Here is a 13,842-nt window from a genome sequence, read left to right as displayed (position 1 = left end):
TGTACGTCGTACGTCGTCGTCGTCTGTCGTCGTCGTACGTCGTCGTCGTGTGTGTGTGTGTGTGTGTGTGTGTGTGTGTGTGTGTGTGTGTGTGTGTGTGTGTGTGTGTGTGTGTGTGTGTGTGTGTGTGTGTGTGTGTGTGTGTGTGTGTGTGTGTGTGTGTGTGTGTGTGTGTGTGTGTGTGTGTCAGTCAGACAGCAGCATTAATTCCATCTGCAGGTCTCCTGGGACGTGGCTATTATCTGCATCACTAGCACTCTCCCATGGCTAATACAGGCGCTTCATCATGTCACTGTAATACGGCCAGAGGGACCAGACTATGATCTGGTGTTATAGCTTAATAGCCCATATTACTCAATGCTGTAGCCGTTGTGTAAAACCTTCTGTCTTGTTCTCCATCTGTCTTTTTCGTACCTCCCTATTTCAGTCTGACTTTTCTTTTTCTGGCTCATAGTTCTGTGTTTTTAGACAGCATGTTTGTTGTTCAATGCCTCCATGTTGATATGATTATAGTGTGTTCTTATACTTCAATCTTTTAGCAGTCCAATTTGAAGCCACTTCCACAAACCTTCCAACTTTTTAAAAGGCTGTTTCAGGGTTGACACCTGGTTTTGAGAGTAGAGGTTAGACATAGCTTAGGGTTAAAGTAAATGCAGTTTGTCCAGGGTCCTCATAAGAATACTGTATATGCACAGACAGATCTGTGTGTGACTTTTTCCTATCGCTCCAAGACTCCAGCCCAGTCAGTCCCAGTGCAGACATTAAGCCTCTTACTGGTTAGATCACACCGATCTGCGAGCCTGCTCTGAGCTTTACACAGCTTAACACACACACCACATAACACATACACACACCAATCATTGTTGCTAGTCCAGCAGGGAGTTAAAGAGGCGACCTTCTCCAAGTTTGCCTGGGAGCAAATATTCAGTATGTGTAGAAAGCGTGGTTTCTGTTGTCTGCACTGAGAAGTCCCCTACTGTGCAGCTTTACTGTATTAACTGTTTGATTGCTAATGTTGATTGACATCACTCTTGCTTAAGCTAACTCATTCAACTGATCAGTCATCAAACTATGATGGAACTGGTTGTGAATATATAAATACCCTTGGAAAAGAGCACTGAAACACACACACTTTTAACTACACTATTAATGTTAGTTTAAGCACGGATTTCACACATTTAAAGCTTTAAAGAGATGAAACAAAATGACATTCCTACTTCATCGTTGTATTTCTTACAAGTAGCCTAAGGAGTAAGGATAAAAAATGACACAAATAAACAACTTTTCCCCCCACCCATCCTTAGCATTTTGAAGCTGTATTATTGTTGGCGCAACGCTCGCAAAGACAACCGGATCCCGTTCCTTATTTTTCAGAACTTAACAACTATCAGTATCAACACTGGACATGCTGCATTTTGTTTCCCACAGTTATTTTTGTTTGCCACTTGCCATGTTCGCGTCTCATTAACTCATTGCCTCCATTCCCGTTTTATGTATTAACCAAAAGTTAATATTTATGGAGAAATGGTCGGATTTGGTACAGAAGACAGGCAGAGCTAAGGGATAACTTTGAGCATGGTTTTCCAGGCATGAGCTGCTCTATTGGAAGATCAAGTGCTTATTCCACTCAGTGTTTTAAACTATTGTACTTGGATTTAAGTAGGGGCCTCCTGAGGTCAAACATAAGGCTTGGTTAAACGAGTAAAATACTAACACTGTAGGGTCAGGACCACCCATGCTATCATGAGGCACTGAAGAAGCAAAAGCATGCACTAATAGTCAACATTTTAAACCCTAATAAATGTTTTGGAGTTAATTTTACAGTACAACAAGTTAGGCTTAGCCTCTTTATCTTAATTCAACATCCATTTGTTTAAAAAAAAAAAGATTTCAAAAGCTTCAGTGTGCCCTACTCACTACCATGCAATTCTCACAACCTCTTCATAAGGGTCAGTTCACCCAATTCCAAGAAAACAATATCCCAGTTTCTCAGGATAATGACCAGTTCGCTGTGGGCAGCTCCTATAGAAATGGTTGAGATCACATAGTGTGACGTTTGGGACATTGTTTCCTAGTAGGAATGTTTCTGATATCTTTTTTTTAAGGGGTGGTCAAGATGTCATTCGCTCAAATCATGTTGTACACGATGCAAATATCTCACACATTGACACGGCAAACGAAAACTGCATAGAAAAGAAAAGTAGAACAAATGTTTTGTTGTGATTTGGGTGAATTACTGCTTTTCTCTGATAAACCAAGAAGCCAACACATTGAACGTTTTCAGTCTCAATCACTGGTAATGAATAGTCTTAATAATTAGAAGTTCTTAGTATCATCCCTTTTAGTCCTGATCCCACAGCCCTAGTGTGTATTTACACTCTGCACCACCTTTTTCTCCACTTCACCTCCAAACTGAACTGTCCCTACAGGCATCCTCCCAGCTACTCATTAGTGTGCATGTTTGTTTTGTTGACTACAATGTGTGTGGGTGTGCTGTGCGTCCGCGTGTCCCACAACTCAGCCGACCCCATGTGGCTCTGCTGAGTGGCCTCCTGGCTCTAAGTCTATAAAGCTGTCTCCAACTTATTATTACCGCTCATTACCGCTGACCGTCATGGCACTGTGACAGAACTGTCCCTCTCACTCCTTATCCATGGAAGAACCCTTCCCCCATGTTCTACCCCCAATCCCTGCCTCTATACAATAACTACCAAGATCCCAGTTCTCATGCTTCATGCCTTTTCACATCATCCATGTCTATCATCATTTGTTTGTGTCCTCTATTCTTTTCTTAATTATCTAATCTTAAGTCTAGCCTATACCTCTATCCTTTGGTCTCCTTTCCCTTTAACCATGTTCAATTGCAGCTCCTAAATTCCTCCTGTCTTCTTCCTTGTCCCCAATTTCTCCTTCTTCCCGCCTTCCTGTCAGAACTTCTAAAGCTAAGTTCCACGTTCTCATATAATCCTCCTCTCCTGTCTCTTTTAGCCTAACCTGTCCTCCTACCTTCATGGTTCTGTAAAGTGTAACGAGGGAAAAAAGTCAACTAAAAAGCATATAAGCTGCAAAACAACAAATCTCTAACACAAACAGTTGAGCCCCTTCTCTTAATCATTAGGGACTGACAGTTTAGGATCCTGAACCAAAAAAGCCATAATTAGGCCATTGTTGAGTATATGCTTAGCACCTTGGATGCTAGATTGCCCTTTTTTTTGCTCTATTCAACATGCTGACTCAGCTAGGTAGTCGAAGAAAGACAGCTTTCTTATTAACTCTTAAGACTATCCAATTACACCAATTTCACAATTTTAAGTTTCTCAGTTTTATCGCACAAACATTAGCCTGTTGTGAAAGTAGGGCCAAATGATGAACGATTTCAGCCGGTATTGATTTAATGGAGAGAGACAGACAGCTGGCAGATACAGCTGTCAGACAAATATTTAATAGCACTTGATATTGTTCTTTGAGCTCATCAGCTTTCAGTCTGAGCAGCTTTAAGTGCAGAAGTGCCAATGTGCACTGTATCACTAGGGGTCTCCAATTTGTTATCTTAATGCTGTCGTCAACCATTCTTGTTTTAGCTTAGTTTTACTATGTCATAAGAAAACATATTCAAAGACACACTAGGCCAAACCAAGCAGCATTATCCGTACTACACACGGACAAATATGTCAACCACAACTACGACTGGGGATCAATCATTTTAAAATGTTTAAACTAATCCCAATTAAATTGCATTATCAATATTTGTCGCAGTTACAGCTGCAACAATTAGTCCATTTGTTGTCAGATAATTAACTGTCAACTATTAGGAAAAGTCCTCAGTTAAATCGTTTTTTAAAAGCGAAAATATAAAGTATTATTTGGCTGTGCTTAGCATGTGCCAAGTTGCTGCTTTTATCTGTTTTGTATGATTGTAAACTGACCAACAACTTTTTGTGGTTGAGTGTAGTTGCACAAAACAAGACATTTAAAAGCATTTTAACAGCCATCCTTTATCAGTGGGAGGTTCTTTGAGTTCGGCTTGGTGTGCGTCCTTATAGGCCCAGTGGACTTTGCCTACTAATGCAGGGATAAAGATAGAGCAAAATGGGGGGTCATTGAGATAGATGGACACTAAAATGATCCATATTGTGGGGTCCATCTCTTTAACGGCATCTTTTCATGCTGACTTTTCTTTCTGTATTTTTGTCCCTTGAAGATGCTTGAGGAGGCAGCAGATAAAAGCATCCACCAAATTACATGTGATTGGCAGCTCACAAAAACTACGAACAAGCACTCTTTCCAATGCAATTGGAACAGGAAGTAATGGAGTTATTAGATGACAAAGGCTTGACAGCCAAATGGTCCAAAATGGGCAAGAAAACAACATTTGGCTATGTTTTTTTTGTTTTTTTTCCTTCACCTTTATTTGTATCCCCTTTGTCCCCTTTCCTTTCCATCACTACATTAATGTGAATGCTAAGCCTTTCATTAACTAACATACATTCCAATTATTACCAACTCATGAGTCTTCCAACTATAGCTCAAATAAAGTGTTACGCTCTTGAATTTTGTTGGTGGTTTTCGTCCTAACATTTCTGTATCAGCATTCAGCAAAACAACTTGTGAATAATCTACAGCAAATCTTCAAGCTGTAATTATTGCATTGTACACAACTATTTCCGACCTCATCAGACCTAATGCTACCAACAATGAGACAAATTGCCTCTTTTAACTTGATGGTTCATCAGAAGCTCCTTGCCCATGCTGTTCTCGAGGGGTTACAGCGAGTCTGATTTTCTCCAAGCTCTCTCTGACACTCTTTGTCCGTCTTAAGCTTTTGCTGTCTGACTGCCTGCAGCCCTTCGTCTTTTTCCAATCTCTACCTCTGACACACCTGTCTCCAGATTGTTCAACTAACCTGGTAGGCTTCATAGCCACATTTACCCTGGCCTCCTGCTTGCTATAACTTCAAGACAGACTTCTGAAGTAGACTTAAAAAAGGACACTTTTTCATTTCGTTTATATTGTTCCAAGGAGCTTGTCATAGAAGAGGAGAGAAGTGTTTTCAGTGACAACCTAATCTACAGTCTTCAAGTTCAGCTACTATGTCAGTGTCATGCTGCTCATTGAAATGTGTCATAACATTTCAAGGTCGTCCATCAAATCTGAAACACTTTTTAAAACCCCTTATTTTACTCAATCGGCTTTTTGCTTAAATTAATCTTTCAAAATCTTTCAAAATCACACTGAAGCTCTGGGAGAAAGGAGATAGTGAGATAAAAAGACAAGGAGATTACAAGAATGAGAAGAAAATGGGGATAAGGAGTAAGATGAATGTTCGATGACAAGGAAGGATGGGAACTGAGCCAGAAAAAAAGTGAAGGATGACAGAAGAGATGATGATGGGGACGAAGGGGGGTTGGAGGAGGAGAAAAGGAGGGATGGGAAAAACCATCTGGAACATGAGACAAAAAAAAATCTGTGCCTCTTCAACATCTTATTTAGCCACGGAAGACTGCTGCCACCGGGGGGGGGTGTGTGTGTGTGTGTGTGTGTGTGTGTGTGTGTGTGTGTGTGTGTGTGTGTGTGTGTGTGAGCTTGCTGCAGATTGGGTTCTGTCCAATATATTCTGAACATGATAGGAATTATAATGGTCTTCATTGATAACATCTGTTATTTAAAATGACAAACAGTGATTCAATTATTTATTTTATGGGACATGTTTGTCATTTCATTGTCAGACAGGTTTAATAGAAGGAAGCAAAAACACATTTTAATAACCTTAAGCTGTAGCTGAATAAAAACACAACAGCTAATAAGAGAGGATGTCATAATGAGATCCTTATCACGTCTTTTCTTTCCTATTCGTCCAGCCTGAATGCAGTTATTTATGCACTTGCATTGTGGAAACCACGGGCCATAATCACACCTTCATTAATATGATTGCGCATACAGCTGCTTTTGTCAGCACTATCTCTCAGATCTACATACAGCCACAGAGCAGACTGTGATTTGAATACCCAGAGACGAGAAAAAACGCCACGGTCAGCACTATTGGTCTGGCGTGTACAGCTGAATGTTTGCCAACAGTTGTGACTATATGAGAGATTTTCCATGTGGATAAAATAGATGCACAAAACCAACCGTAACACAATCAATCCCCCGGAGCTAGGGGAATTAAATTGTTCCCAGGAAAGGTGGCAGATTACTGTCTAACGAGTGGAGGTGGTGTTGGAACTCCAGAATACATGAATACATTTTCTAAACTAAACACCAGTTCTTTTTTTCTTTAAAATACATAATTCCAACTATTTCCCAACTCCAGTAAGTCATTCTCCTATTAGCCTTCGCCCTGGGAATACTTGGTAGTGGAAACTCAACTCCTGGTTTGAGAATAATATATTCCATCATGACTTTCAATATCTTACTCATGAATTCAATTGACCCCGATAATGAACTGAGAGGGATTGGAAATTGAATGAACTATAACCTTGATAAAATAAATGGGCTTGAGTGTAAAATAATAAAGTCATAGGTGTCGTTGGTCATACAGTGAGTTTACAACCTCAACTGTGCTTACCAACAGTAGCAGTTTTTTAACCCTAACCCTAACCCTGGGCTTATAATTGTATAGTTTAAAATTATTTGGTCACTTCATTTCGATCATTGATGATGGGTTACTGGGTCTTACGGAACTATTGAAAGACTAAAACAATATTTTAAAAAGCATTGTTGTGGTTTGATAGCAATGGTATTAGTACTACAGTAGCAACCATGTCTAAACAAGACTAACTATGTGTTTATAAAAAGACAACCAATCAAGAAATAATGACATTATGTTCGCTGACAACATCAACCAAGAACAAATATAAATGTGTGGTATTTGCCAAATGCAGCCAACAATTCAACCATCTTACAATGATTGTACTCACCCCATTGTTAGGATAGGCCACCCATCCTAGGTCACCCACCACAGAGCGAGAATCCAGCAGGTTCACTGTTAAAGAAAAACAAAGAAAGTCTTAAGTTTAGGCAAAAAAACACAAATCAAAACAAAAAAGGATACGTCTGAGAGGTTTTCTTGTGATGTAAGCAAGTGCAATATCCTAACCAGTGCACTCCTCAGAACATGTTTCCTTCTCATCTTTTCCAGCAATGGTGACGATGTAGTCTCCTGAGTTCTGTATTATCCGTGTGTCCAAATGCTCATTTCACAACAAAGTCCCATTGTAAATGTCAAGTGTATCCCACAGGAAACTGTGAGGAGAGTTTTGGGAAAAACTTTAAAAATGCGTTTTACCACAGATTTTCTGTTCACAAAAATGTTAATTATGACTAAATAACAATTTTTCCAAAGTACGTTTAATCAACTGGATGGTATTTCTTTCTGCATTTACATGAAAAATACCTTGACAGCATTTTCACAGACAATGAACACAGTCAATCACATGAGTGAACATATGTTGTATCTGTCTTCCAACAGCTTTAAAACCCGTCTGAGTTTGCAACGACATGCACTGTCATAAATTAAACTTGAGTTGTCAGGCCGGAGTTCAGTTTTCTTTATCTCATCTGTGATAACGCTTGGTTTGTTCTTAGTCTGTCACAGTGTGCTCAAACAATAAAAGAGAGAAAGTCAAACTGGTTGCTCCAATGTCAATCTACTTGTAATTTGAGCAAAACATTGAGCAAACCACCAATAAAAGCATAGTATAGCATATATTTTCAAATCTTACAAGGACACAGTCAAGGGACATGGAGAATGCCTTCTTAGAAGAACAGACATTTTCCTGTATATGTTGTTTGGGCTTGTCTACAACAGCAACAGCCAACCCTCTGTGATGTAGTGCAACTCTGATCAGCAACGGAATGCTTTTACTTATAGGTTCCTCTAATGGTATATCCAGTTAAGGGGCTTGGTACAGGCACTCTTTCTCCTGAAGTTGTGTAAAAGGTTTTTAACCACTGTTCATTTGAAACTGTAGCTGTTTTCATAACTTGGTCCACAAAGCTCTCAAATGCTGGGATAAAAAAACTACAAAGAAAAAATATGCAAAGGGGCCTCATTCAAAACATCTTATATGCAAACACGTGCTCAATAATGTGACTTTATTTCCCTATCAAATCTAAGATGCCTAACCAACGCCTCATTAGGGCTGCTCGATTATGGCAAAAATCATAATCTCGATTATTTGGGTCAATAATTGATATAACGATTATCGAAAACGATTAGCCATTTACTTTGAAAACATCAATTTATTGGAGAAAAAAATGTGAACATTATGTTTTTAACAGTTCATTACCCTGAACTTTAAGTATAATTCAACTGAAAAACCAATACATCAAAAAATTAATTTGAAAAAAAAAAAAATAGTAATGATAATAATAAAAAAATAATCGTTTTATTTCGATTACGTTGTTTTCGTAATCGTTGCAACCCTGTTCGTAATTGCGATTCAAATACGATTAATTGAGCAGCCCTACACCTCATCCACGATAACTGGTGTGTATTTCACACTTTTCAGATGTGTTCTGACGAATGAAAAACTGTGAGTGACAGCTAATTACAGAGGACAATGGACTTCACATTACTAGATATCTGTTTTCTATTTTCCCTTGAATGTAATTAAGCATCACAAACAAGGCATATTGGTATAAACCAGTGATCATCTTTCCAACTAAGCCTTGAAGAAGTTCTTGTGTATTTCTATTTGGAACTGCCAACAAGAAAGTCCTGTGAAACATTAATGAAGAGCAAACAATAATACTTAATGGAAGAGATTAAATCAATCGTCCAAAGGTTAAGTATCATAAATGCAATCCATGTCTTAAAGCAGCTGTTGAGTGCATTATTTCATTGATAAGCCATGTCATAAAAACGCCAATCCATATAAACCTTGACTTGTCAACTAAAGAATAGAACATCCGTAGTTGGCAGAATATAATCTGAGGCGGAAGCTAACTGAGACACAATCGCTGTGTAAACCCCTCCCAACACACAGACACACACACACTCCACTAGTCTTACTGTCTCCGCTGCTCTGCAGAGAAAAATAAAAGATGTCCTTAGGAGGCGATTAGACAACTAATTAGGCCATAAAGAACAGATAAGTGATGCTGAACTAGATCATAAGGGATACGTTACCTCTTTTACTCTCTAGCGTTCTCTCTAAGGATCAAACCACCTAACAAGTTGGAGCTCAGCCGTGACAATGATCTACAAAACTTATTATTAAAAGTCATGACCATAAAATGAAAGGTGACATTACTTCAAGGATACTCTAAATATTACAAGGGTGCTCAAAAGTAAGTGGATTTTTAGCATTGGGAATACAATTCTTTTTTGATTGATAACGGAATATCTGCTCTGAGGCAGCTTTTTTTTTATTGTCAAGTACTATACGGTGATGGTTTTAAGGTCCAACTTGACTTCAGTGACCCCTACAATGTTGTCTGAAGCCATATCTTACCTTCTAGTTTTGAAACCAATGGTTAAATCAAACCACTTGTATTTCCGCATTTCCATCTTAAATGTTTGAACGTGGCATTTACATGGATTGCTCCGGGCTTAATGGTCTCTCTAAAACAGATCCACAGGCCAGCGGGCAGATATGCACTTCTTTTCAAAGCGTTTAACTGTATCTACCACCCCTCATTTGATCAACGCCATTACCCACAAAAACCAAAAGTGATGGACTCCCTAAAGTGTCTGCTCACACACCCCTCATTAGCCAGACATTATTATTATTAATCGAACAGAATGACAATCTCTAAAACAGATGTGAGGCACCTTGCTCTGCATCGAGGAGATGTTCGCAGAAATTGATCGATTTAAATAAGAATGGATTAGCCTCAAGAGAGGAAATTAATCAAAGTGGCACAGTGTGTGCAGTTTTCCTCAGTGTCTGCCATTAGCGCAGAAACCGTACTGCAGGTCATTTTAATATAATTAAGGAAGTGTCAGGAGTTTTCTTTGTTCACTTATTTCCCCTTCACTTCAGGAAACACTTGTAGTATATCAACGCAAATGAAAGGTACAATTCAACCTGGAACAGTCGTATGAGGTAAGTCTGCAGTGTGATGTGAGGACAGATTATGCAGCATGTAACCTAAAACAAAAATGTGAGATGGCTAAGTGGGAAATGTCTCTAATGATTCCTCCCAAGATGTTTAAGAAGATCCGAAAAATTGTTTAATCCTAATTTTTCAATTACAATAAATTAGCCCAATGAGAGAATATTGGCTGTTTTAATTATGGGCTTCACCATACTCTCCAATTATGCATGCAGTGTATGATTATCCAATGCAATGCAAATATGAGCCAAATGAATCTAAAATCTGCGTAAGATTGCAGCCTTTGGCTCTTTAAGCGTCTTAAGAAAGGTGTCTATGCACATGTTTTTTTCAGTTAAATTTAACTGGGAGCACTTTAGAGACAATAGATGTTAAATAAGTGTTGCAGAGCAAACAAAGAATAGGTGTGATAAATAAAGACAGCAGAGGATCATGTGGAGGCGTATATAAAGGACATATCTGTTTTCATCACTGGAGTCAAAACACAAACTTGTGATTCAGTCTCCCATTGATTTGTTCTCACAGCCTCAAGCTTGGCTTTAACAAGGCAGGAATTCAAGTGTTTTAAAGTACGGATATTTCTGCTGCAGACAACAAACCTTATGAGTATTCAGTTATCGTGGATTTTATGTCAAACACTTTTTTAAAGTTATGTCGACTTTTCACACCTTTTGGGAACCTATATGCCAGTTTGCACCAGTATATTGATGTGCTATATCCCATAAAGCCCAGAATACAAATCCCTAGGGAGGTTATTTAATTCAGAGGACACTGTCCCAAACAGGAACCTATACATGGGTAAACTTGAACTCTTCTACATGGTGCCCCAAGGCTGCCCTGCGAACCACTCCAGGACCCCTGAGTGGTCACACTTTGGTAAACACTTTTGTGATTGTACATTTGACCAAATAAATCTGCCACGTGAAGAATAAGCAGTTTGATGGATGTAAATGCTCTCTAAATAGCCCTAAACAATGACACTCATCTTTAGCCATTACAATGCCAAGTCTATGGACAATAGTGTTGGAATATTATATTTTTTCTTGTTTTTAACCAACACTGTAAATGTCCATATTTTATATGTAGTACAGGGGGCTGAAGGTGAATTAGTTCAGACATCAAAATATCCCAATTTGCACCGACCATTATGGAAATGTTGTGCCAAATTACGAGGGGGTGCCAAATTAAACTGTTCATATGTGACAAGATAAGTAGCTTTACTGCAAGCTACAGTCTGAACTCACTAGCTGTCAGCCATTTCAACAGTATCAGAGGTTAAAAGGATTCAATGCGAATATTTAAAAAGACAGAATGCTAGACTGAACCAAAAATAAGCTTTAAAAAGGGAATGCAGAGTCTCAGTAAATCAATCTCAATCTCAGTGAAACGCTTAAAGTTACATTATTATTAGAAACCTGAGGTAAATTAAAACTCATTGCCAAAGCAAGGAAATTGGAATTCCACACGAGAAACCTTATTTTATAACACCACCACAGGGTGCTTCAACGTCAAGTGAGCAGTTTGAGTTGCAACGGAAGATGTTTAAGATCTTCACAGTGAATGTCTGCAGCGCACTGTGCGTCTGTCGGTTCTCCAAGGACCGGTTATCTGGATAGACGCATGTTCTGATCAAAGGTCCTCTTTTTATCTCAGCCTTTACTATTTCGGAACAAACAGTCATTAAACACTTCGGGGACACAGCTGTCATAAACATTCTCTGCTTAAATGTATTGTATAGGCGACCTCCTTTTCGGTAAGACAGCGTCAGAGCCGTGTCAGCCAGGATAGAAGAGACCGGGGGGCTGGAGCACCAGACACCGACCCTTAACCTCCACTCGTGCCTGTCAGTGGCAATTAAAACAAAGACGTGTCACCGAACAACTGTCATCAACCCCAAAGTGTCCGTGCGTGTTTTACCTTCATTTGCGGGGATGCACCATGCTCCGTGCAACGCCAGACTCCAAACCCACGTCCATGCCACCAGCCGAATTCCACAACTCCACCAGCGAGATTGCATGGCGCATCCAAAAATCACAACCGGTCACAGGGCAGGGGGAGCTTCTATCCTAAACAACAGCAGTTTCGGTCAGCATGAAGCGGGATGCCGTAATGAAACCATCTGTATCGGTGTGCGTCCGCTCAGAGAGAAGGGAGCTCATGTTCTGCGGCGGGTAGAGGAAGCAAGTGAGAGCGGAGTGCGCTCTGGGTTTGGGGAGGCGGGCAGCCCGCCGGAGGGAGGGGGGCGGAGTGAAGCTCAGGTCTCTCCAATCACTGTGTCCACAGGTGAACCCCAAATGATAGTCCAATACTCCTCTTTCGTTCCAAATGTAACGACATTACTTTTTCAAGCTCCTTACATTGCACTTACGCACGAGTTAGGGTTGTTTCTTACAAACCTTGTTACAAATATGTAAGTATTTTTTTTGATTGATGAAAATGATTCCTTAATGGACCCCTGAAAATGATTCCTTAATGGACCCCTGACGGACAGTCACCTACACTCCAGGATAATTATTGCTTGAATGCATAACTAATTTCCATATAGGGAGCAATAACATGTCATCTAGGAGTGGTAGGACTCAGTAGAAAGAGATTAGACATGAGCCGTGAAGTCTTTTAAATAATCATTGACGTAAAGCTGTTATCTGATATTTGGAAAAAAACATCTGAAGCAGCATTTTCTGTCTCCCTTAATCCTTTTCACTGTTTGTTGTTGTCTTTACTTTTAACCGATGTCACCTCAGGAGGCGAATTTGAAGTGTAGTCACGGTAAAGTGCTTCATACTGTAGGCTACTCTTAATTGGATACCCATTTTGTTAGAATGAAGGCACAATGTAATGACACTGTATAATTTACATTTAAATTATTTGTATGTGTAAAGGTCTTTAAACACAAAGCCGATTTTTGGCGTCAATAGATGTCTGGCCGTCGATGAGCGTCCTGTCGCCCTACTCAGATTGGTGTGTCCCGCCCCGTCATGTCTTTTCGGCATTGCCGAAACCTTCCACAGTCGATTCAACATGTTGAATCGGGAGGTTGTCGGCTACAGGCCGTCTGCCAAAGAAATCACTTTGATTGGCTGTTCAGGACGTGTCATTTGGTGTCAGTTTGGTGTGTAGGCCCCTTAACAGTCAATCCAACAACAAAAAAAAGGATTATTGTTTTTTCGAATTTACTGCATTGTGAAGTAAGCTTTGAGGCAAACCCCATTTAATTGTGATCCATAGATCTCTTTTTCCAAGAGACCTATTAAAAGTGTTGGATTTTGAAACAAAATTGAGGCCAAACCATGGAATTACATCCGGGTCTTCCCTGTGATGCCATTGGACTCAAGAAGACTCTTCACATTGGGACAGAGATATGCAGATATCTGTAAATAAGTGCAAAAATAATATAAAAGTGAATACACTTCTGTAATTACCTAAATTATTTATTCTCAAATGTTTTAACAGTAAACTAAATGTGCCCACAAAGGCTCCTTTGATAATTTTATATAACAGTGTAGGTGCACGCATCTATGAAGTGTGAATATGAATTAAATATACACCTCCACCCCCGTCCCCAACACATATACCTTCTGCCAACTCTTCACACCATAACTGTGAATGCCTTCGTCTTCTTTGTCTGCTTTCTTCTTGTTAAATACATGTTGAAGTAAAAACACTCTTGCCACTTTAAGTCTCCGTTAGGGAGTGTTTTATCCTCACGTTTCCTCAAAGTGTGTTCAATTAGTTTATATTTATGGCATCATAAATCTGTAAGATGATGTTGGATGATTCTGT

At 39.5% G+C, this 13,842-nt stretch overlaps 1 protein-coding gene across 1 annotated transcript in view; it reads right to left on the bottom strand.

Annotated features, from left to right (window-relative positions):
• epha5 (EPH receptor A5) overlaps positions 1-12,190 on the bottom strand; it is a 65,654-nt gene extending 53,464 nt beyond the window's left edge. The window contains exons 1-2 of the mRNA XM_010793351.1: positions 11,977-12,190; positions 6,918-6,982 (exon numbers count right to left, since the gene is read on the bottom strand). Of these exons, the coding sequence (XP_010791653.1) occupies positions 6,918-6,982; positions 11,977-12,076 (165 nt within the window). The 5' untranslated portion in view covers positions 12,077-12,190. The remainder of the gene's footprint in view (positions 1-6,917; positions 6,983-11,976) is intronic.
• Between the last annotated feature and the right edge of the window lie 1,652 nt (positions 12,191-13,842).

This window comes from Notothenia coriiceps, unplaced genomic scaffold (genome assembly GCF_000735185.1).
Source record: "Notothenia coriiceps isolate Sejong01 unplaced genomic scaffold, NC01 NC01_scaffold00037244, whole genome shotgun sequence".
In the NCBI taxonomy this organism is placed as follows: Eukaryota; Metazoa; Chordata; class Actinopteri; order Perciformes; family Nototheniidae; genus Notothenia; species Notothenia coriiceps.
The sequence above is the reverse complement of the archived record's forward strand: the minus strand, read 5'-3'. Positions and strand labels throughout refer to the sequence as shown.